Source organism: Castor canadensis, chromosome 9 (assembly GCF_047511655.1).
Source record: "Castor canadensis chromosome 9, mCasCan1.hap1v2, whole genome shotgun sequence".
In the NCBI taxonomy this organism is placed as follows: domain Eukaryota; kingdom Metazoa; phylum Chordata; class Mammalia; order Rodentia; family Castoridae; genus Castor; species Castor canadensis.
Window position 1 is genome coordinate 56,159,950 of NC_133394.1, and position 24,838 is coordinate 56,184,787.

The 24,838-nt window shown below is 35.2% G+C and overlaps 1 protein-coding gene and 1 long non-coding RNA gene across 2 annotated transcripts in view; one reads left to right on the forward strand and one right to left on the reverse strand.

The window, feature by feature from the left end:
- The window catches only part of Adad1 (adenosine deaminase domain containing 1), a 63,038-nt gene that overhangs the window by 20,705 nt on the left and 17,495 nt on the right, over positions 1 to 24,838 (reverse strand). The window contains exons 5-9 of the mRNA XM_074041681.1: positions 22,112 to 22,180; positions 18,076 to 18,201; positions 12,373 to 12,496; positions 10,602 to 10,772; positions 9,338 to 9,567 (exon numbers count right to left, since the gene is read on the reverse strand). Coding sequence (XP_073897782.1) covers positions 9,338 to 9,567; positions 10,602 to 10,772; positions 12,373 to 12,496; positions 18,076 to 18,201; positions 22,112 to 22,180 — 720 coding nt within the window. The remainder of the gene's footprint in view (positions 1 to 9,337; positions 9,568 to 10,601; positions 10,773 to 12,372; positions 12,497 to 18,075; positions 18,202 to 22,111; positions 22,181 to 24,838) is intronic.
- On the forward strand, positions 487 to 23,753 carry LOC141410894 (uncharacterized). The gene is made up of 3 exons (XR_012435700.1): positions 487 to 573; positions 14,178 to 14,319; positions 23,402 to 23,753. It is a non-coding gene; the product is annotated as an uncharacterized lncRNA (long non-coding RNA).

Below are 24,838 nucleotides of genomic sequence, written 5' to 3' on the forward strand. Positions count from 1 at the left end.
AAAGAAAATAATACTTTTAAAGAGTTTTGCTAACAAGGATCAGATAATTTTTTCTTGATTTCCAATAATTACATCATGACATCAACATATGAATCTGAAAGCTGGTAAAAATGAATGATTTTCAAGGATCCAAGATGTGACTGGGCTACAGAAGCAGAAAACCTAAGCTTCATGACTCCAAAAACCCCCCTGAGATGTTGGAGCCACACTGGGTAATTCTGACTGCTTCACACCAAAATAATAACTGCCATCACACCAGGTACAGAAAAAAAATTCAAAGAGTGACCCCCAAATCAGTCTTTAATTGCACCTGACAGCTGCAATCTGCTGCACAGCCAGCAAGGCAGGTCCAGCCCTGGGGAAACCGTCCTCTTCCATGTCGATCATTTTTTTTTTTCTTTTCTTTCCTTTTCTTCTCCTTCCTCCATCAAGCAGAAATAAAGCATCAACCAGAATCAAATTTTCGACATCCTAAATCCCTAGCCAGTGGAAAGCCTCCCCATGCCATGTTACATTGAGAAAATCTGGCACCAGCTCCAAACCTGCCTGTGTGTCAATTGACAGAACAAACAGGTGAGTACTGCACACCACATGGAACTCCCCCATCCATCCCCAGGAACATATACCAGCACATCCCCTGGGCAGAATGACCCTCCCCCAAACAAAACTGAATAATAAACAGTGAACTGTAATCAAACATTAACAGTGGAGGGGGTGGGTAGAAGGCTGAAACTGTACCAGAAAAAGGGGGACAAGGCAATGAGCTAATCTCAGTGCTGAACTATCAATAAACAAACACAGGAAAGGTAGTGAAGATGGAGAGTGGGTGGGTGATAAGCCACTCCCTGAAGCAGGGAATATAATGGATCACAGAGCTGATCTCTTGAGCCAGAGAGCAGCAACCAAAAGAACTGCTCTGCAAAACTGAAAAACAAATGGCGAACTGAAATAAAACTAGGACAAAAGAGGGGGCAAGTAGAACACTGAACCTGCCCCCAGGAAAGGGGGTGGGGCAAGGAAATAAACTCCCAGTGCTGAACAAATACAGTGAAAAGACAGCTCCAATGCAGGGCAGGTAGTGGATCACAGAGCTGATCTCCTGATCCAGAAGGCAGCATTCAAAACTTAACTGCCCCACCATTGGGCATTGGAGGAGCTGACCAAATAGCTGCAGCTGAAGGATAACACAGCTATCACCTGGGAAATAAATAGCTCTAACCACACTGCATGATCTGGTAAACCTACTGCACCTCACAATTTAAATTTAACTGTGGACAGAAGAACAAAACACTACTCACAAACCAGTCACTTGGCGAGACTACATCAGAGCTTCTGTTTATATGCCAATACTAGGATGGATGCCAGAGGAGTAACTATAGAACTTAAACTAATACTGAAATTCTATTGTTCCTGAACCTGGTGTGTTTTTTTAATTGTTTTTTTCCCATTGTTTTGTTTCTTTGTTGTATTAGTGTGGGTTTTTAATTTTTATTCCTATTTTCTTTTTTTCTTTGCATACTATCACCTTTACCATCACCATCTGCTAATCCCTACTCTCACCCCCTTCACTCTCCCTCCTTCTGTACTAAAATTCATTGCTCTCATTCCCATTCTTTCTGCCCCTTCTCATCCACTCTCTCCCACTACCCTCACCCTCCCCTCCCATTCTTCCCCAACCTGTCACCAGATGACCACTCCCTCCTACACACTCACTACCTGCTGACTCATCTACTATACCAACCTAAAGACCTAAGAACATATACAGATTCCAACACAGTAGTTGTGGGAGATTTTAATATCCCCCTATCACTAATAGATAGGTCATCCAAAGAAAAAATCAATAAAGAAATTCTAGAACTAAATCATACAATAGATCAAATGGACCTAGCTGATATCTACAGAATATTTTATCTAACTGCTGCACAATATACATTCTTCTCAGCAGCCCATGGAACCTTCTCCAAAACTGATCATATCTTAGGGCACAAAGCAAGCCTCGGCAAATATAAGAAAATAGAAATAATCCCACGCATTCTATCTGATCACAATGCATTAAAACTAGAACTCATCAACAAAAACAGCAATGAAAAACATGCAAACAGTTGGAAGCTGAACAACATATTTCTCAGTGATCAATGGGTCATTGATAAAACAAGCAGAAGGAGAGAAATAATAAAAATAAGGGCTGAAATTAATGAAATAGTAACAAAAAAAAACATACAAAGAATCAACGAAACAAAAAGCTGGGTCTTTGAAAAAATAAGTAAGATTGACAGACTCCTGGCAAACCTGACTAAAAAGAGGAGAGAAAAAACCCAAATCAGTAAAATCAGAAATGCAAAAGGGGAGATAACAACAAGCACCACAGAAATCCAAGAAATCATCAAAGACTACTTTGAGAACCTATGTTCTAATAAATATGAAAATCTAGAAGAAATTGACAGATTTCTAGATATTTATGACCATCCAAAATTGAACCAAGAGGGTATCAATCACCTGAATAGATCTATAACACAAAATTAAATTGAAGCAGCAATTAAGAGTCTCCCAAAAAAGAAAAATCTGGGACCTGATGGATTCTTTGCTAAATTCTATCAGACCCTTAAAGAAGAACACCAACTCTCTTTAAACTGTTCCATGAATAGAATGGGAATGAACACTGTCTAACTCATTTTATAAGCCAGTAATATACTCATGCCAAAACCAGAAAAAGACACATCCAAAAAGGAGAACTATAGGCCAGTCTCCTTAATGAAAATCGATGCAAAAATCCTCAATAAAATAATGGCAAACTGAATCCAACAACACATCAGAAAGATCATTCACCATGACCAAGCTGCCTTCATCCCAGGGATACAGGGGTGGTTCAACATATGCAAATCAATAAATGTAGTACATCACCATCAATAGAAGCAAAGACAAAAACCACTTGATCATCTCAATAGATACAGAAAAGCCTTCGACAAGATCCAGCACCACTTCATGATAAAAGCTCTAAGAAAACTAGGAATAGATTGAAAGTACCTCAACAATGTAAAGGCTATATATGACAAACTTACAGCCAACATCATACTTAATGGTGAAAAACAAAACTATTTCCCCTAAAATCAGGAATGAGACAAGGGTGCCCACTATCCCCAATCCTATTCAACATAGTCCTAGAATTCCTAGCCAGAGCAACTAAGAAAGACGAAGATATAAAAGGAATACAAATAGGTAAAGAAACTGTCAAAATATCCCTATTTGTAGACGATATGATCCTATACTTTAAAGACCCCAAAAACTCTACCCAAAAACTCCTAGACACCATAAACAGCTTCAGCAAGGTGGCAGGATACAAAATCAACTTACAAAAATCATTAGCTGTTCTATACACCAACAATGAACAAATTGAAAAATACATGGAAACAATTCCATTTACAATAGCCTCAAAAAAAATCAAATATGTAGGAGTAAATTCAACAAAGGATGTGAATGACCTCTACAAGGAGAACTACAAACTCCTGAAGAAAGAGACTGAGGAAGACTACAGAAAGTGGAGAGATCTCCCATGCTCATGGATTGGTAGAATCAACATAGTAAAAATGGTTATACTACCAAAAGCAATCTACATGTTTAATGCAATTCCCATCAAAAATCCCAATGACATTCATCACAGAGATTGAAAAATCTACCCTAAAGTACATTTGGAAACACAAGAGAGAGCAAATAGCCAAGGCATATTCAGCAAAAACAGCAATGTTGGAAGTATCACAATACCCAACTTCAAATTATATTACATAGTAATAGTAGTAAAAACAGCATGGTACTGGCACAAAAACAGACATGAAGACCAGTGGAACAGAATAGAAGACCTGGAGATGAATCCACACAGCTATGCCCATCTTATTTTTGACAAAGGTGCCAAAACCATATGATGGAGAAAAAGACAGCCTCTTCAACAAATGTTGCTGGGAAAAGTGGTTATCCGTCTGCAAAAAACTGAAACTAGACCCATGTTTATCACCCTATACAAGTATCAATTCAAAATGGATCAAGGACCTTAATACCAGACCCAAAATTCTGAAGTCAGCACAGGAAAGAGCAGGGATTACTCTGGAAGTAATAGGTATAGGCAAGAACTTCCTCAATAGAACCCCAGTAGCCCTGCAACTAAGAGAAAGGATAAACAAATGGGACTTCATAAAATTAAAAAGCTTCTGCACAACAAAAGAAATGGTCTCTAAACTGAAGAGACCACCCACAAAGTGGGAGAAAATATTTCCCAGCTATGCATCAGACAAGGACTGATAACCAGAATATACAGGAAACTTAAAAACTAAACCCTCCCAAAATCAACGGACCAATAAATGGGCAACTGGACAAAACAGAACTGTCTCAAAAGAAGAAATTCAAATGGCCAAAAAACAAATGAAAAAATCCTTACCATCTCTAGCCAATAAGGAAATGCAAATCAAAACCACACTAAGATTCCACCTCACCAGTTAGAATAGTCATCATCAAAAACACCACCAACAACGGGTGTTGGCAAGGATGTGGGGAAAAAGGAACCTTCGTACACTGCTGGTGGGAATGTTAAGCTAGTGCAACCACTCTGGAAAAAAGTATGCGGGCTTCTTAAATATCTAAACATAAATCTGCCATATGATCCACAATCCCAACTCCTGGGCATATACCCAAATTAATGCGATTTAGGTTACTTCATAGGCACCTGCACACCCATGTTTATTCCAACACTATGCACAATACTCAAGTTATGGAAACAAGCAAGATGCCCCACAATAGATGAATGGATTAAGAAAATGTGGTATTAATACACAATGGAATTTTACTCAGCCATGTGTAAGAATGAATCTCATTATTCTCAAGTAAATGGACTGAACTGGAGAACATCATCCCGAGCATGGTTAGCCAGGCTCAGAAGACCAAAAATTGTATATTCTCCCTCATATGTGGACTTTAGATCTAGGCAAATACAGCAATGTTGTTGGACCTGGGTCACATGATAAGGAAAGAGCACATACGTGAGGAATGGGGATAGATAGATAGGAAACCAAAAACATGAAAGTGTTTGATGTCCCCACTGCAGAGGAACTAATACTGAAACCTTAAAGGGACAGAGGTCAATATGGGAAGGGGATCAGGAACTCGTGAAAAGGTCACATAGAGATGAATCAATGTGGGTTGTAACATACTTGTGCATGGAAACAATGCTAGCAATCTCTCTGTATTGCTATCCTCATCTCAATCAGCAAAAACACTTTGTCTTTCTTCTTATTGTTATGTCTTCTCTTCAACAAAATTGGAAAAAAGGGCTGGAAGCAAGGGAGGGTTGGGGGAAGAAAAAGGGGAAAGGGGAAAGGGGAAAGGGGGAGAAAGGCCCAAACAATGTATGCACATGCAAATAAATGAGTAAAAATATTTTTAAAAAAAGAAAAAATATCCTACAAACTCCTCATTAAACTCCTTAAATGTTAAATTATTTTACTTGATGTTTTAATGGGAAGCATAAAACTTAACAGAAAAAATCAAATATATTAACATTTTATTGGAAATCTTAGGTTTTTCTTTTAAGTAAGAATGTTTTAATGATTTACTATATCAGAGGTGTGACTGTGATTATATCTTTTCGGCTGAATCTTGTCCCTAGAAAAAGACCTACTATGAGAAGTTATGGACTAGGACTGAGGAAAACTCTGCCAATAAGCAAACTGAACTTTTGGGAAAGTGTTTTATTAATATTCTGAACCTCAATCTAGTGATGTGAGAAAAAGATAAAAGGAATGAATACCAGAAACTCGAAATTTATTAACTGATTCTCACAAGTACATTAACAAGGTTTAAAACAGATTCCTTCACTGGAAGGGGATCAGTGTTTGGTATTGTCTCTACTATAATTCTATAATTCAAACCAGAATATGGAAAGGAATATTGGGTGGAAATACCTCTGGATAAACATTCTTAAAGTTTTTAATACAGATACCTTATTTTAACAGTGCTTATTATATTTGTAAAACATTCCTTTAAAAAGGTTGAAGATAAATGTAAATCCAGGAATTTTCAATATCTAAGCAAAGGAATTTTTTCCAGATTATTCTAGAACATTATTCAATTCAAATAATTTTAAACTGCCTTTTAAAATTTGGGACAGAGTATCACTATGTAGCCCAGATTGGTCTTTAACTTGTAACACTCCTGCCCCAACCTCCAGAGCACTAGGATTACAGTTATGTCCTACCACGTCTGGCAATGATTTATTCATTTATCAGGGGCTTTACACACTCTAGGCATGTGCTGTTGCCATTGACCTACATCCTCAACTCCCATATTTTAAAGAGGAGAAAAACTACCACTATAAAACAACAAGAAGAACACTTGTAGACTATCCGCAGCATAAAATTCATTTCTGCAAAGTTTTTGAAAAATAAAATGAAGTTTAAAAATACTAAATTAAGAATTGTAAATGTTTTTATAAGTCTTAAAAGAAAAGAAGGTAAGGTCATTATCTCCAAGAAATTAGATGTAATCTGTATCGTCACCATATAGAATTAAAGGAGACCAAATTTCAATTAAATATAAGAAAAGGATTTTAAAGAATTGGAGTTGTTCAGTTTTTGGAATTAGTTGTTGTCCTCATATCTATCTAGTACATTACTGTATTTTTAAAAATTAGGCTTGGGTTATCCTCGATCCAGATGGCATAAGTGTCTAAATATTAGGTAAAGTTGTACCACATGATTAATAAAGTTCAATGAGCTCTTAAGATCTTTTTCTATCCAAATCACATTCTTTTGGTGTACAAACACTTCAAATGAGAATTGTTTAAAATGTGTGTCACTCAACTATTTGTACCAGGATCACCTGTTCCTACGTTTTTCACACTCAAACACAACTAAAATTTGTTTATGTTAAACCAGGCAGGTCACCAATGAATTAGCTTCATATGAGTCCCACTAAAACACCATTAAAGAAAGCAGAAGTAAATTTTCAAAGTCAAATTATTTGTATTGCAACCTGGTGCTCCCCACTGCTAGGTACAAGATGACAGTCAAAATGACCAGATCTAAAGATGGGCACTGTGGTGCAAACTTGTATGTAGTCTTAGCACTTGAAGGCCTGAGGCAGGAGGATTTTGAGTTTGAGGCCAGACTAGGCTGAACACTGAGAAACTGTGTCAAGGAAAAAGAAAGCCTGGATATAAATTTTAAACTTCTGTCCCAAAATATATAAATGAACAAATGTCCATTCTTCTAAGACTGACAAATATTTAAATGTTTTTCACAAAAGTCAAAGAAAGCTTCAGTATTAAAGCTGTAGTTCTACAGAAAGCACAGGCTTTTATTACTATTATTATCATCATCATCATCTTGATAAGACTGGGGTTTCAAGTCAAGGATTCACACTTGCAAAGCACATGCTCTACCACCTGACTCATTCTTCCAGGCCAGATTGCTCTGGTTATTTTTGGAGATGGGGAACTTAAGAACTATTTATCTGCCTCGGCTGGCCTTGAACCACGATCCTCCTAATCTCAGCATCCCAAGTAGCTAGGATTACAGGAATAAGTCACGGGTGTCCAGCATCACAGACATTTCTTAATGCTGCACATTTATCAAGAAGAGATTCATGCACAGAGGCAAGAGAATTGTGCCAGCCTGGGCTACACAGTGAGACCCTGTCTCAAATTGTTTTCCCCCACCTGCACAAAAAAAGAAAGAGTCAGAAAAATTTGAAGTGTCTTGTGAGATGATCCAAACAGACTAAATGAAAACATCATGGACAAGTTTAGTAGCCAAATTAAATTTTAAAAAAGAGTGTCAAACACTAGTTCCTCATCAACAGTATGCATTTGGAAGGAGCAGTGAGAAATAACCATGATTGAGGGTATGGGTCAGTAAGCACTCTTTTATGTTGTTAGTAGGAATGCATGTTGACAGATTATTTGGCAACATTTTTCAAAATTACATTTCAAATAGACTTGCAATTTTACTTCCAAGAATTCATCTTGCAGAAATATTTTTACATGTTTAATAACAAATAACCACAGCATTTTTGGCAAGTTACAAAAGATCAGAGACAATCTAAACTTCCATTAACCTGCTATATATAGTTAAACCTGCTAAATATAGTTAAACTATATTTATACATTATATAGCCATGAGGAATAGTGAGGAAATTCTTTACATAATCACATGTAAAACTTTCCATGATACATTGTTTTAAAAAAAAAAGCAGGATGCAGAAAAGTATGAACTGGATGTTCTTACTAGCATTAGATGATAGATAAAGAGAAATGTATATACTTCTTCATTAAGCATGACTTAACTATCTCTGGAAAGAAAAACAAGAAACTAGTAATAATACATGCTTCAATAGAAGTAAAATGGCTATCTGGGGCACTAGGCTTGGAAAGACGCTTTCTACTGAATATACCTTTTTGAGTCTTTGGAATTACCAATCAAGTATTGTGTTCAATAAAGTAAAGCTAATATAAGAAAAACAAATAACCATTTCCTTTTTTATAATACCTTATATGTAGATGGAACTGAAAAAAAATCACTTATAAGAGAAATTCCTAAATAGGTATAAATATATAAACCAAAACAAGAAAAAAAAATCAAGAAATAGCACCACTGAAAAACAAAAAAATTTACACAAATGAAATCTAAAGTTTGTATGTGCATTCACTCCCAAAAATTAATAATAAGCAGAGGAGAGTCAAGTGATAGTCCCAAACTGTTTCACCAAATCCGCATGAAAAATACAGAAATGAGTCCTAAATTGGTGGCCAAGAAGATGATGTCTGGAAAGTCATTTAAATTTAAATCCTGTGTTCTGAAATATCCCCTATAAAGAAAGAAGTAAATTAATAACAACTACTTCATACTCATTTGACTAATTAAAAGTTTCTATGTTATAATCAACTTCAAAAAGAAAGGAATAAGGGTAGGAAAAAGCCAAAATGGGCATTACACATTTTTCTTGTGTCAGGGGGAAGTAAACACTGTATACATTTTTACACTTAGGAAGTTCAAGCAAGTATCTTCTCCTAAAAGGGGGACAGGTTATACACTGTGCAAAGAAATGTGTCAGGTTCAACACAGAATCCATCTAATTGGCTAACTTAAAATATGAACTCTTTGCCTCCTGATAAGATGAAAAGTCATATTATATTAAGTATAACTACAAGTTACAATGAAACAAATAGCTCAATAAAACAATGGGTCTGCTTTGACCTTAAAAGTTTCATGAACACAAAAGCTGATTTTATACTCATAAGTTAAATACAGATAATTTACTTAGTTAAGAGGTCAGGGGGCACTGAAATCCCACTTACCAACAAGTATACTGGTGATATACACTGGCTGTATAAAATGACTCAGCAATGCTCCCTGTATACCAAGCACTTCCCATCTTGTTAACTTGTCACTAGAGGACATACTGTTTATTCTATTAACAATGTCTGCAGGACAGTAAACAGTCAGATAAATTTTGCCTTCAACAGCCACATGGAGACTCAGTTCTTCATTGGCTTCAAATGCAGAAATAGAATGTGGATTAAGACGTCTAGTGAAAGAAAAAAAGTTTCTTCTTTAAACAAAGTTGACCAAGTAAAATGTAAATATACTTAACATTTGCTCTCAAACAGGTTTAACTTGACAGTGTACAGTTAATTCCAGTAATAGAAAAAAATGCAAACATAAAGCAAAGTAGAATGGGACTGATTATTCCACAACATTAATATAAAACAACAATCAGCCACACTTTGAGCTTCAGCATGGCTAGTTTTCATATTATCAACATTATTTGTGTCCCTTAAAATCAAATGCAAATCTAAGTTTTGCCTCTATCCTTGTTCTTGACCTATTTCTTTTCTCTGTATGAAAAAATATTAAAAATACAAAATTCTGAGATGGAAAAATATTCCACCAAAAACTATTAAAATGGAGAGGGGATTAGGAGAGTACCTGAGAAAAAGATATAGTAGATGGAAAGAATTTGATTGAAGAACATTATATGCATGTTGTAATCCCCTTGCATAATTAATTTATGCTAATAAAAAATTTAAAAAAGGTTTTATTCAATATCCACCTCTAATAAAATGTTAAAATAATAAAACATAAAATCATTTTTATTGAAGTTTCTCTCTAGGGAAAATTGCTTTTATTTTTCAAAGATGTTATTAGAAAAATTTTAATAAAAATATTATCCCTGGTTATCTCTAGATGGTCAGACTTGAGGTAAATTTTACTTTCTCCTTTGTGCTTATATGTACCATTCAAATTTTATACTACCTGATACTCTCTACTCATCAAAGCAATGAAGTTTTTACCATTGATTGCAGTTAAGTTTTTCTAAACTCCTATATTTCTATGAATTCTGTATAAATCTATACCCTAAAGTCTATGAAATCTTAAAAGAAAGTGGTGAAGGAGATGAAATTTTAAGTAGTACTCATAGATTAGGTTGAGTGGAGGGGAGAGGGAAAGAACTGAAGGAAGAATGTGGATTCATACGAATTTACATGCTCTGTTTGCAGCAGGGATTCAGAATATATACAATGGCTATTGTCTTTCAAAAATAACTTCCATAATACTTACAACTGTGACTTAATCTGGGCTGATCCTTTAGGCAACTGGTTCATATAAAGGTAAATGTTGATATTCTGTTTCAGAGTAAGTAGATTAGAAGCTGGTTCTGTACAGAATATTGACTTTTCCATCATAGCAGGATTTTTGCTATAGAAGAGTAGAAGCTGCCTATAAAAGTACCTAAAATAAATGTTATAACTTTTCTGAGTAATAAAATTTACAAAAGATGTTTCCTAATGGAAATCATATCGATATGTATCATGAGCCATGTATGTCCTTTTATGTGTCAAAAGTTTTGTTAAGAACTTTTAAAATAATCTAAGCTTCATTTAAGGAAAAAATTAATTCCTCAAGAAGTCCTCAACTAGAGTCCAGTCTGCTTGTAACCTACTTTAAAACACCATTCTTTGACTACTCCACTTCTGTTTCATATTTAAATCTTCAACTATCACATCCTGCAAAAGATTCATTTCTCTACTGATTCCTCCCTTCTTCCTAAGATAGTTTTGCAACCAGCCTCCAAAGGTTAAGAATCAGATTTTTGCCTTAATTTATTTACCCTTCCCCACCCAAATAAACAACTACTATTTCAATATTGGCAGCAGCAGCAGCAGTAGCAATAGTGGTTCCTGCTCCTTAGTGGTATTAAAAACTTAAAAGCACAGAAACAATACTGTGAAGATAACATAAAAGAGTTAACTTTAAAGAGGCCAAATGACTCCATCAACTCCCAGGGAAATGGGAGGACTGTAAGTTACAAAACTGTTAAGGACTTCTTCAATAACTTTTAAGATTATAGGATTCTTTCCTTATTGTTAGAGATATATACTTACATTTTTCAGGTCAAATATGTCTAAACTTGTTTGAAAATCCTCCAGCAAAGGTAACACTAACAACAAACTTTAAGCAAAAATGGCAGAATGCTGATAAACACTGTTCAAGCTGGATGACAGAATTTATTATCCTACTGTCACTTGTACTTGAAAATTTCCACAATAAAAAGCATGAAAAAAGTAAGTTTAACAGCTTAAAGAACTAAAAGTTAGTGGATATCATGGGAGGTAACACTCCTATTGCCCTTTCATGTCTTTATATCAAGAGGTTCCCAAGAATAACATTCCTGGACACTATCTTCCATCTGGTATTCATTCCTCTTGTGAAGAGCACAATGATTGCAAGAAGACAGGCCTGCTCACATCAACCCTTCTTTCTCTTTAATGTCTGTCAACCTGAAGGTTATCTTATTTATACTGTACTGTATACTAAACTATGTGTCAACCTCATAAATGGAAACCTGTCCATTTCTAGTACTGCCCTTGGCTAAGTATGGCTAATTCAGAGTTAAAATAAGATCAAGCTTACATAGTATGAACTTTTCTAAAAAAATACTTTTCAATAACTTAAGTCAGTAAAACAGATGGTATTTTAAGTTTAAAGAACTGTAGGACTCTTAAATTTTAGTTCACAGGGTTTAATAATGGAAATTACTAAAATCCACAACACTAGATAATGTCACAAGTAACTTGAAAATAATCAGATGACTTGGATAAGTACAAGACTTTCCAACTCAGTGGAGAAATTTGCATATAGTTTTTGAAACCTCAAAAAAAAAAAAAAAAGAAAGAAAGAAATGTAACAATTCAAAATGTCCACAAAGAGATTTTCATATCTTTGGCTCAACAATCAATAAAATTCCATTTGTAAACAAAGACATTTCTATTTGGCTACTTTGGTCTGACAGCATTAATATTTGAAGGTATTAAATATATTTGTTACCTACCTAAGGAGAGATCTTCTTGCTGTAACAACAGCATGAGTGTCATGCAACACTCTTCCATATGGCTTAATGCACTGGCTATAATTGTATTCACCTGTGCCTATAGCTACAACTTCATGATGTCCAGCTGAAAGGAAAAGGTAAAGAGTAGCAAGTTATTCTAAACTCCCTATTTCCTATGCTCCAATTCTATCTCAACTCCATCATTTTTAATTGGGTAAAATTTACTGACCAAAATAATAGAAAATTCCAATTTCAAATAATAGTCTTAAGAGTATTTTAAGAACCAAAAATTTAAAAGTAGTATCATAATTTCAAAAAAGGAATTATTTCATATTATGATATGACAACAGAATTTACCCTTATCTTCCAAATATGCACCTACTGCTTCCTCATCTAGATTTATACTATCTACTAAGAGACTTTGTTTATGACTATAGAATGGCAAATGAAGTCTCTGTCTATATGGAATGCCTCCAATTTTGTCTTAATCCAAACTCTCTATAAACCAAATAATAGATTCTTTCTCTGTTCTACTGAAACTGACTTTTAATGATTTAATTTTTTAATTATCATATTATTGCTGTACTGTGGGTACATTCTGACATTTACAAAAGTTCTTACAATACATCATAATTGAATTCACCTTGTCCATCATTCTCCTCTATCCTCCCCTCCCCCATTCCTGGAATAGTTTCAACAGGTCTCATTTTTTCATTTTCATACATGAGTATATTATATCACCACCACATTCACCCTCCTGATACAAAAACAGCCATGAAGACCAGTGGAACAGCAGAGAAGCCTCAGATATGAATCTGTAGCTATACCCACCTGATTTTTGACAAAGGCGCCAAAAACGTATGATGGAGAAAAGACAACCTTTTCAACAAATGTTATTAGGAAAACTGGGTATCTGCATGCAAAAACTGAAATGAGATCCATGTCTTTTTCCCTGTACAAGTATCAACTCAAACTGGATTAAGGACCCTGAAACTGAAGCTAGTGCAGGAAAGAGCAGGAATACATTGGAAGCAATAGACATAGGAAAGGACTTCCTCAGTAGATCTCAAATGGCTTAGCAACTAAAAGAAAGGATTGACAAATGGACTACATGAAATTAAAAAGCTTCTACACAACAAAAGAAATGGCGATCAGATTGAAGCAGCAGCCCACAGAATGGGAGAAAATCTTTTTATATACCACAAGGGACTAATAACCAGAATATACAGGGAGCACACACACAAAGAAACTCCCCAAAAATCAATAACCAAATAAAGAAATGGGCAAATTAACTGGACAGAGCTTTTGCAAAGGAAGAAGTCCAAATGGGCAAAAATATCTGAAGAAATGCTCAACATCCCTGGCCTTATGGCCAGGAAATTCAAATCAAAATCATGTTAAGATTCTACCTCACTCCTGTTAGAATGGCTATCATCAAGAACACAAACAACAACAAATGTTGGTGAAGATGTGGGGAAAAAGGAACCCTCATACACTGTGGGTGAGAATGTAAATTAGTACAACCACTATGGAAAACAGTATGAAATTTCCTCAAAAAAACTAAAAATAGAACTGGCATATGATTCAGCAATACCACTTCTAAGGATATACTCCAAGGAATGTGTAAGTCAGGATACAATAAAAACACCTGCACACCCATGTTTACTGCAGCATTATTCACAATATTTAAGCTATGGAAACAGCCAAGAAGCCCTACAACTGATGAACAGATTAAGAAAATGTGGTATTTATATACAATGGAATTTTATTTAGCCATAAAGACAAATGAAATTTGTCCTTTGCAGGTAAATGGATGGAAATGGAGAACATCATCTTAAGTGAAGTTATGAAGGTTCAGAAGGTCAAGAGCTGCATGTTTTCTCTCATATGTGGAATACAGACCTAACACAAATGCAAGCAGTATTATGGAAAAAAGGTCACACTAAGGTAAGGTCACTAATCGGAGAGGGAGGGTAAAAGAAAAAAGTTGAATATGGTTAAAGCACTTTCTATGAAAAAATGAATATACCGAACTTTTAAACCTATTGAAATCACCTTAAGGAGGAGATATTAAGGTAGACAGGAGATTTGGTGACAAACCAATTCAGGTCATAATACATATATACATGGAAATGTCACAATGAAACACCCTATATAACTATCTTATACAAACTGATACAAGAAAATTTATGTTTTTAAAGAAACACCAACTTTATGTATTTTCCAGAAGCTTTGCTCTACTCATGTTTTCTTGTGCCCACACTTGAAATTTTCTTGAAAATCCATGCTTTGAAAAAACACAACTCAAACTGGCACTCTTTTCCCCTCTTACTTCCTAAGTATGGGCTTTTCAATAGCCTGCTTTTCTCCTCATTAACATTCTCCTCTAAATATCTTCCTTATTGTTTTGCTTATGTGTTGATGTGTTCAGAAAATCTCTAGTCTCAGTTTTTCAAACAAAGTTCAATTTACATTGGCAATTACATGAAGGATTTGTACTAATTTAACAAAAATTTTTGAGGTCCTACCATGTACCAGGCACTGAACAGATGCTAGGGTTAAAATGGTGAGCAATACATGCTCTTATGAAGCTTCTAATAGGTAAGACAGGAAAAAAAAAAACCAAACAAAACCCACACTGTAAAAAATGTTTTGAAAGAAATAAATATGGAGCTGACTGACAAATGGTAAGAGAAAAGGTTATTTTATGCAGAACAGGTATAGAATCCTAATTAGCTGAAATTTAAGCTGCAGCATGAAGAGTGAGGGAAAGAACATTTTCGTTAAAAGAACAGCACAAGCATACAACCCTGAGCAAATACAGAAGACTGGTACAGGTGCTCCAAGATGTGGGATGAAGGGAATGGTGTTCAATGAAGCTAGAGAAAGAGGTACTGTGTACCCTGCTAAAGAGTTTGCTGACTTTAACCATGAGCTATGGGGAGGATAATGAAGGTAAGGGAGCAAAAACTATCTGGAGTTACATTTCAAAATCATTCCTTTCTTCACAGCAAAACAATCAAAAAAATGAAAAGGAAACTCACAGAATGAGAGAAAATGTCTATAAACCATATTATACAATAAAGAAATAATATCCTACAACTCAATAGTTTTAAAGCATGGGCAAAGACCTGAATAGACATTTTCCAAGGAGGACATATAAATAAGTGCATTTTTGAAAAGGTGTTCAACATCACTAATCATCAGAGAAATATAAATCAAAAGTGCAATGTGATATCCTCACACATGTGACTAGGAAGCTATTATCAAAAAGCCAAATGGTAAGTTTGGCAAGGATATGGATAAAAGGAAAACACTATACATTGTTGGGAGAAAGGTAAATTGGTACAGTCATTACAGAAAATAGTAATGGAGTTGCTCAGGTGGGATCCAGCAATCTAGGCATATATACAAAGGAAATGAAATTAGGATCCTGAAGCAATACCTGAACTCCCATGTTCACTACTACATTATTTCTAACAGTCAAAGCACATATATAACCCAAGAGTCCTCTAACAGATGAATAAAATGTGATGAGTATGTGTATGATAAGTATGTATTTGTATATTGTATATCTCTGTGTGTGTGTGTAATGGAATAGTATTCATCATTGAAAAAGAAGGAAATCTGGTCATTTGCAACAACAGGGATGAACCCAGAGAATATTTTGCTACAGAAATAAACCAGACACAGAAAGATAAGTACTGCATGAATTTACTTATATGTACAAACTATATAGGTCAAATAAAGATTAAAAGGGTATATACACTTGCAGCTATAAAATGAGTAAGTTCTGGAGAACTAATGTACAGAATTATGACTAAAAATAATAATGTATTGTATTATTAAAATTCATAACCAATATTGTGAGGAGTGGTAGGGGGCGAGCAGGCAGACCAGGAGAGTATTGGGGTGCTAGAAAAAGTAAGGTAAGATAACTGTGTTTAATGTTTCTGGAAAACTGGGTAACTAGGTGCCAAAAATCCACTGGATTTTACAGCATGTAGGCACAGGGTAGTCTAAATAAATTTCCAAGAAGAGAAAAAGCTAAATGGGAGTAAAGAATAGACACAGTGCATATAGTTACTTGATGAACAGACTATATGACATGCAGTCTGTATATAAAATCATATAAACAATGACTAAGGATTTAAGTAGAAGGATGCAAAGCTTAAAGAAGGGCTTGTTTTATTTTTAGGACAGAAATTTGAGAAGCCAGGTTTCCAGACTACTGGAAAGGTGAAAGCAAAGATATATTACTCAGGAATACCTAGACACAAACTGTATTTTCATTCACAAGACAGTGATATGACCCCATAGATACTGAATCTGAATCCATAACCAGGTCTATTAGGCCTTCCTTTAAGTAGAATTATACAGTGTCAGTATAAGTTCTGAAATGTTCTGAATGTAAGCTCTGGTTATAAGGGAATTAGTGTAGCTAGGAAATCAGCTTCTTTCTCAACTCTGTTATTTGATCTGCAATGCTTCAAGGACATACTCAAGTTTTATAATGCGGGAAAAAAGGAGAGATATCCTAAAGAAGAAATTCAACAAATGTGAGAGAGAATGGAACCCAAACTTAAAGTGAAATAAGTGGCCTATAAAAGGGGATCCTTCTTCTACTGCCACACAGTAGAGAAGATGGACACAAATGCAGGAAACACATAGATTTGGTGACGTGGGAGAGAAGATACTTGGATTTGATAGTTTCTTATAGACACAATTAAAAATGGTTAAGTCAAGGTAATGAAATCTGAGAATACATTTTAAATATGTACTGATTTGTGTGAGTTACTCCAGAAATGTTTACTTGATTTCACTCAGATTTTCCCATCCCACATACATGATCAGATTTTTTAAAACATTTATGATTCTCAATCACATTCTTCTTCATCCAGCTTCTAAATCCCTGTACATATGTAAATCCTTATTCTACATAAACTTGAAATGCCATCATTTTCACTCATCTTACTTAACATTCACTGACCCCTTTCACATTAATTTTTAAAAATGCATGTCTATTCCAACTCTAATATAGGCACTCCATCACAACCACCTAAATTTTGATACCCTAATTCAGTTCAACTCTTAGACTTTTGATTAGTATAACTTAGACTCAATGAGCATGTACCTTTGTCTTCTCATCAATATCATACACATCTTAAGAACAGGAATCAAATATTAAATTGTTTTTACATTATCTATAATTTCTAATCCAGAGATTAGTATGAAGTTCAAGCACTTATAAACCCAGAAAATCAAAGGGCAAAAAAGATGAAAATAGAATTACAATATCCGTAAGAATAGGATTTTCCATATTTTAATCATTTCTTACTTGAAAACAAAGAAAAGATGCTAATTTTTATTGCCCTCGTCTCAGTGCGTGTTATAGTGTAGTAAGGACTAGATTTTTGGACAGAAGTGGTTCCCACAGGATTAACATTTAAAATGTTAATTAAGCCTTTTACCACTCTGCAGTTCTCTTTTGACTCCTGGTCTGTATATTTAGTCTCTCTTTACCTTTGAGAAGCTTTGCATTTCATTACTCACACCTACTATTAAAGGTCACTTCATTAAATCAATGCAACATCATTGTCAATAGAGGCAGTGACAGTTAATTAAACATTACTAAAATATACTTCAGATCATTAAGATATTAGTTTTTCTATAAACTAACCTAATCCAAATATTTGAACTTACCTCTTTCAATTATAAAAGCAGCCAATGAACTACTACATTTCAGATATTGTGAGTGACTAGAAATTAGTTGATTAAATGTTTCTTTAACAATCTGTGAAATCTTTGCATACTGGACATGTCTCCCTTCTAGAAAAAAATCAAAAGCAATATGAATTTAAAGAACATTGTGTTTTTTCCAAGGGATGTTTTATTATTCTTACTATATAATCTTATAGTTGAATTAGTTAATACTGTGTAGTTATACAAAGAAATTTCCAATTTATATTATGATAAAAGTATTCATTTAAAAAATAATACAAATTATAGAGCTTTTTGAGTAAATTCTTATAAAAGGATGTATCAGTAATACACATGATTACTAGAGGACTACTGATTTATATTTGTAGAGTTTAGTTTAACAAGATATTCAAAACTCATATGAGAAACAAGATAATGCTTTGTTGTACAGCACTATCCCACATGTTGCAAGATGACTGACATCTCACTGACTGGAAATAATCCTCCCCAATCATTGTGACAATCAAAATATACTCATCATTTATCATGTGACACTAAATACCTTAGTATTTGCCCCACTGAGTACTACAAACCAGCAAGCATTTATATTCTTGATATAGTTCTGTGTTACCACTAAAAATCTCCTTAATTTTGAAAAATGGTTTAAATAATTCTAAGTAACTAGGATTAGTATAGAATAGTTTATAACCAAGCATACATACCAACAGTTACACAGGGAACTGTTTTGTTTTGGAACATGATGGAGCTTGAGATTCTGGGGTAAGGCCCTGACATGTTGCCTTATATATGTAAAATTTTGTGTTTCTAGTGAAGAATCATTGTTCTAGACAAAAAGGATCAAAGTTTGGTTGTACACTAATAGTTCTTAATGTTTCATGGTGGATGGTGGTATATTAAGTGGTTCACAGTCCATTTGATATTTTAAAAGCTAGAAAGCAATGGATTTGTTGTTATAATTTAGTTCAGGCTGGCTAGGAACTCACTGTGTACCTGGGCTGACCTTGAACCTCTGGCTCTGCAACCAAAGTGCTAGGATTATGGGTGTGTACCAGCATGCCTTGCTATTAATTTTAATTTTTACAGAAATTCTTTTCACTTGCTTAATAATGACTAATTTCTTTTTTTTTTTTTTTTCGGTACTGAGGTTTGAACTCAGGGCCTCACACTTGTTAAGCAGGTGCTGTACCATGAGTCACTCCACCATTCCTGTTTCGTGTTGGGTTATTTTTGAGGCAAGGTCTCTTGAACTATTTGCCTGGGCTGGCTTTGAACCATGACCCTCCTGATGTCTGCCTCTCAAATGGCTAGGATTACAGGTGTGAGCCACCAGCACAGAGCAATCATGACCTTCTAAAGGGCAAATACTGAAAGTACAACATTTGCACTATCAAATAAAATTCTACTAACTAACTGAATATAACTTATTTCATATAGCCCATTTACAAGTTCTTATTTATATTAAATTTGGATTTTTCCTTGTTAACGTTAACATGGTATTAGTGGCAAAATAGGTAAACCATTATTATTAAAAAGACTGGAAAAACAGTCAAAAAATTAATCAGAAAATGAAGTTCTGAAAGAAAGAAAAATGAACTGCTAGTTCTGTTTATCACAAAAATTCACGGTACAGGAAAATCAGCTTCCACTTGATTTTTAAAAATTTATTCCTTTTTTACTGAATTGAGGTATATATTCACAAGTTTCCCTCTCCAGATACAAAACCACCATTACCAGTTTCTTATGGGTATTTTGATAAACAATCTAAAAATATACACATATATCATTTAAAAAAAAACCTGGGACATGCTAAAGCCCACTCTTCACATGTACTTGGTTTTAGACACCCAAAACAGACATTAATGCTATTTTATTCTTTTTAATGTTTCCATGAAATGAATGTACTATAATTTATTTAATCATGTCCTAGATACTTAGCAATTAGTTTGTGTTATGATACAGTAAAGTGCAATGCACTATAATTCTTATATATATAGCAAGAATTACATATGTAGCAAGAAAATGTTTTGCTGCACATTAAATATATCATAGAAAAAGCCTTTGGAAGTCATCAACATACCAGTATCATAAAGAACACTTGGGAATTATCAATATACCAATAGGGGATAGGGATGTAGCTTAGTTTTGGAGTGCTTGCCTTTATGTGAAAGGCCCTGGGTTCAATCTTTAATAACTCAAAAACAAAACAGCCCTTCCCAAACACTATACCGATATACCTCAGTCTTAATGCTGAAAGAAACATGAATACTGTGAGTATAATCAAAACATACAGTTACTAATATATCTCTTCCTAGCATAATTGTGAAGGAATGAGGAGCAAGTACAATATTGTTTTTGCATATTAGCTGAGAGAATAAAAGTTGCACAAATTAGGAATGAAGGATGCGATAAAAACAGGACACATTTAAAACCCCTTTAACACCATTTGACTACAAGTTGCTAATTTTAAGTAACTGTATTATGAGTAACCTTAATCCATCTATAAAGCCAAACTCTAGTTTTAATGAAGATACTGTCCAGAGATAAAATATAGCAAAGAAGATAAGCTGTACAATAGTGATTGTTTTAATAACTAGCCCAACAGGAAGTTTTCAGAAGGTTTTTGTGGGCTTCAAATTTTTTTTGTTCAAAACATGTAATATTCAACTCTTATTTTCACCTATATGGTGTTTGTTCTTTTTTTCTGACACATGACCCCTAATCTGAACCTTCCAAATTGGATTCTACACTTGTGTTTTTTAAACTACATCTTTCTTCCTCACAAACTATGATTCTTTTCCCCCAGGGTAACAGTAATCTGTATTATCTGTCAATCTTTAGGATTCTATCCCATTAGTCACAGAGCCTGAAAGGAAAGGTAAGGGTCTCTCCTATATTAAGAGATCACCAATGTAGACTGATACCTAATGGCCCTCCTACTATATTTCATCAGTTCACCTGACTCTTAGGTCAAGTGATTATACCTATTGATAGATACTGTCTTTTGAATGTGTTTATTTTCCCTGATGTGGTCCATTTACTCCAGAAAGCACACAAATGCACAACGCTTTTCTGTCTCAGAACGACAACAGAAGTCCAAGATTGAATAGGAATAAAATTTCCAAATCTTAACTTCCAGGCCTAGAAAATGAACAAAAGGCTCTTTTACTTTCATTTTATAAATACTCTAAATTCTGATGTGTTTCTAATATGTCACAATGTAGAAATTAAGCATAATTTCCTGCCTTTCAGGAGATTAACAGTTTACCAAGAAAAGGACACAGTAGCTAAATCATCTATTACGCAATACTGCACGTGATGATGTTACAATAACAAAAGTATGATTTAGTAAGCAGCTACTGGTAGTGAGGTGTTCATTAAGTATTTTACATATTTGAATGCACTTAATCCTCACAATAACCCTGTTTGCCTAATAGGTAAATAACTGTGATGACAATTTTACAAATGAGGAAATCATGGTGTATTGAGAAGCAACTGGTCCTTGACCACACAACTAGTAACTTCAACTGAAGTTGCAGCTTTCTTGGGCTCGAGAACTAATAACCACAACTAAAAGTGAACAAATTTGAAATGAAGATGCCAAAAGACCACCAAGCACCAAGCACCAGAAAGACACTGATCTGTTGTTTTTTTTTGAAACAGATCTCTCTAGATTGGTCTCAGACTTGCAATCTTCTTGCCTCAGCCTCCCTAGTGCTGAGTTTAGGTATGCACCACCCTGGCTAGCTCACCATGATATTCATTAATGACAAGACTACCAAAGCAAAGACTCCCCTAAAAATCAGTTATGAAAAACTGTGAACAGCCTTCTTACAAGAGGAAACCCCTTTCTTTAATCTTTCCTTGTCTCATTTCTCTCACTACTAGAAAATCATAGAAGGAAAATTCCTTTTTGTATAAGTATGAAAGGTTTCAATAAAATGTTAATGTACATTTTAATACCTGTGCATATTTTTAATTATATTAACCTAAAAAAGAACATCACAAAGGACTTTCCTACCATAATGTATTTTTGAAACATATGCTGCTTCAGGTTTAACAACAGGCTCTGCAGGGATAGGAGGAGGACCTGTAAATTAAACAAAAACACAAGGAAACTTGAAACTTCAATGTTACAGACAGCTAGTGCTTTATTATTCTGTAATAGTAGTAATTCAAAATGATTATTTTTTTCCATGTATTTTTGCCACCTCTAGGTCATCAAATACCCACTAGCTCAGCCATGAGAAAGTCTATGCTATTTTGACATCAGCTATGAAAATTAATTTCTGAATTTCCTAATATTACAATATTGTATAACTTGCTTTGTAACAGATGCAATATTCTGAAAAGCAGGGAAAACAAAATCCTATTTCAGATACTTATAAATGATTTTCGATTTATCAACTTATGAAAAATATTTGAAATTAATATTCCATTAAAATTAATCAGCAAAAATTATTGTAAATACTTTTTAAACAAGACTTGTTTCAAGGAAAATGCTACATTCAATGTTTTCTATGCTCTTAGTCCCATGCTTTGTAACTGCTTTCCAATTTAGTCCTGAAAGTAAAGGAATGCAGGAAAAACAAGAAAAGAACATGACATGAAACAAGAGGGACAAAAAAGAAAAAAAGACCAGCAAAGCTTAAGTAAAAAGACTCTGAAAGCTAAGGCCTCAATTAAAGGAATCAGTCCCTCTTAAAAATCATTCATAAAATAGTGGTTGTCAGGAGGCAAAGGAAGGGGAAAATGGAGAGTAGTTTAATGGGTAGAATGTTTCAGCTCTGCAAGATGAAAAAGTTCTGGAACTTAATTTACAACATTTTAAATACACAACACTACTGAACTACACACTTAAAAATGGGGAAGATGGTATATTTTGTTACTTTTTTAAAACCACAATTATGATTTTTTCTTCTTTTTTTTGTGTGTGCTACTGGGGTTTGAATTCAGGGCCTACACCTCGAGTCACTCCACAAGCCCTTTATTGTGAAGGGTTTTTTTGAGATAGGGTCTCCAAACAATATGCCTAGGCTGGCTTCAAGCTGTCATCCTCCTGATCTCTGCCTACTGAGTAGCTAGGATTACAGGCATGAGCCACCGCCACCCTGCTCACAATTACGATTTTTTAAAATACATTCATAAAGGCAAAGACAGTAAAAAGAACTGTTGCACTGGATTTAAGTAAAATAGGAAACCGGTTAAATATATAAAAATTAGTAGCAGATACATGTGTCCCTTCAATTCAGCACTACAGGCCTATTTTCACTAAAGTGAATGTTTCTCCCACTTGAAAATTGTAATAAAGGAGGAAGAGGATCCAAGATGGTGACTAGGGTGCAGAACCAGGCATCATGAGATCCATAACTCCAAAAGCTTGTTGAGATGACGGAGCCACATTGGGTGGAAATAAAACACCAAGAAGAATCAAAACTTTGACACCCTGAAGCCCTAGCCTGTAGAAAGCTTCTCCATGCCACGTTACACTGAGAAAATAGGTGAGCTGCCGCTGCTGCTGCTGCTGTCACCACCTCGACCGCCGGCTCCAAACCTGCTTGTGAGACATTCATCAGACCAAACAGGTGAGCACCAAGCATCACATGGTATTCCCCCAGCCACCCCTGGGATAAGCTAGCAAAACCCCCTGAGCAGACTGACCTGCCCCCACCAAAAAAAAAAAAAAACAAAACTGAATTGAAAACTAACACATAGCAGAAAGGGCAGGATTGCTGAAAGTGCACTAGAGAGGGGGGAGGGGCAAGGAGCTAATCTCCACAGAACTATCAGTAAACAAACACTGGAAAGGCAGGAGACCAACAGCAGGTGGGTGATAAGCCATGCCTGAAGCAGGGCAAGTAGCAGACCACAAAGGTCATCTCCTGAGTCAGTGAGCAACACCCAAAGTCAAAGGGCTCTACAAAACTGGGAAAAACAAACATCAAACCATCACAACACATTGATAGCAGGGAGGCGGCTGATGGATCACTGACCTTGCCCCAGAGGAAGGGGGCGAGGCAAAGAAACAAGCCCCCAGGAAACAAGCATGGCAAAAAGCCACCTCCAAAGCAGGACAGCCAGTGAACTACAGAATTGATCTCCTGAACCTGAGGACAGCATGCAAACTTAAACAGCCACACCTCATTGGAGGAGGAACTGCCCAAGCAGCTGCAGCTGAAAGACAGAAGAAAAAAACACTACCCACAAACCAACCACCTGGTGAGACTATGACAGAGCTTCTGCTTAAATACCAAAAACAGGACTGGATGCTGGAGGAGTAACACCAGAACTTAAACTAAGACTGAAATTCTATTGTTCCTGAACCTGGAGTTGTTTGTTTGTTTTTTCTTGTTTGTTTGTTCATCTCTCCTCATTGATTTCTTTGGTTTTATTTATTTACTGTTTGTTAGTTTTATTATTGTGGGTTTTCTAGTTTTAATTTTACTATTATCTTTTTTTCTTTTCTCTTTTTATACTATCAACTTAAACATCATCATACTCTCATCCATACTCTCACCCTCTTCACTCTTCATCCTTCTCCTGTGCTAAAACCTATTGCTTGCCTCTCCAACAGTTCCTTCTGCCCCCTCTTACCCACTCTCTTTCCCCAGCCCTCATCTTCTCCTCCCATTCTCCCCTAACCTGTCACCAGACTACCCCTCCATCCTTCACACTCATCACCCACTGAACACCTACTATACCAACTTTACACAACCCCAAACCCCTGCAATCCCTAACACAAGCACTC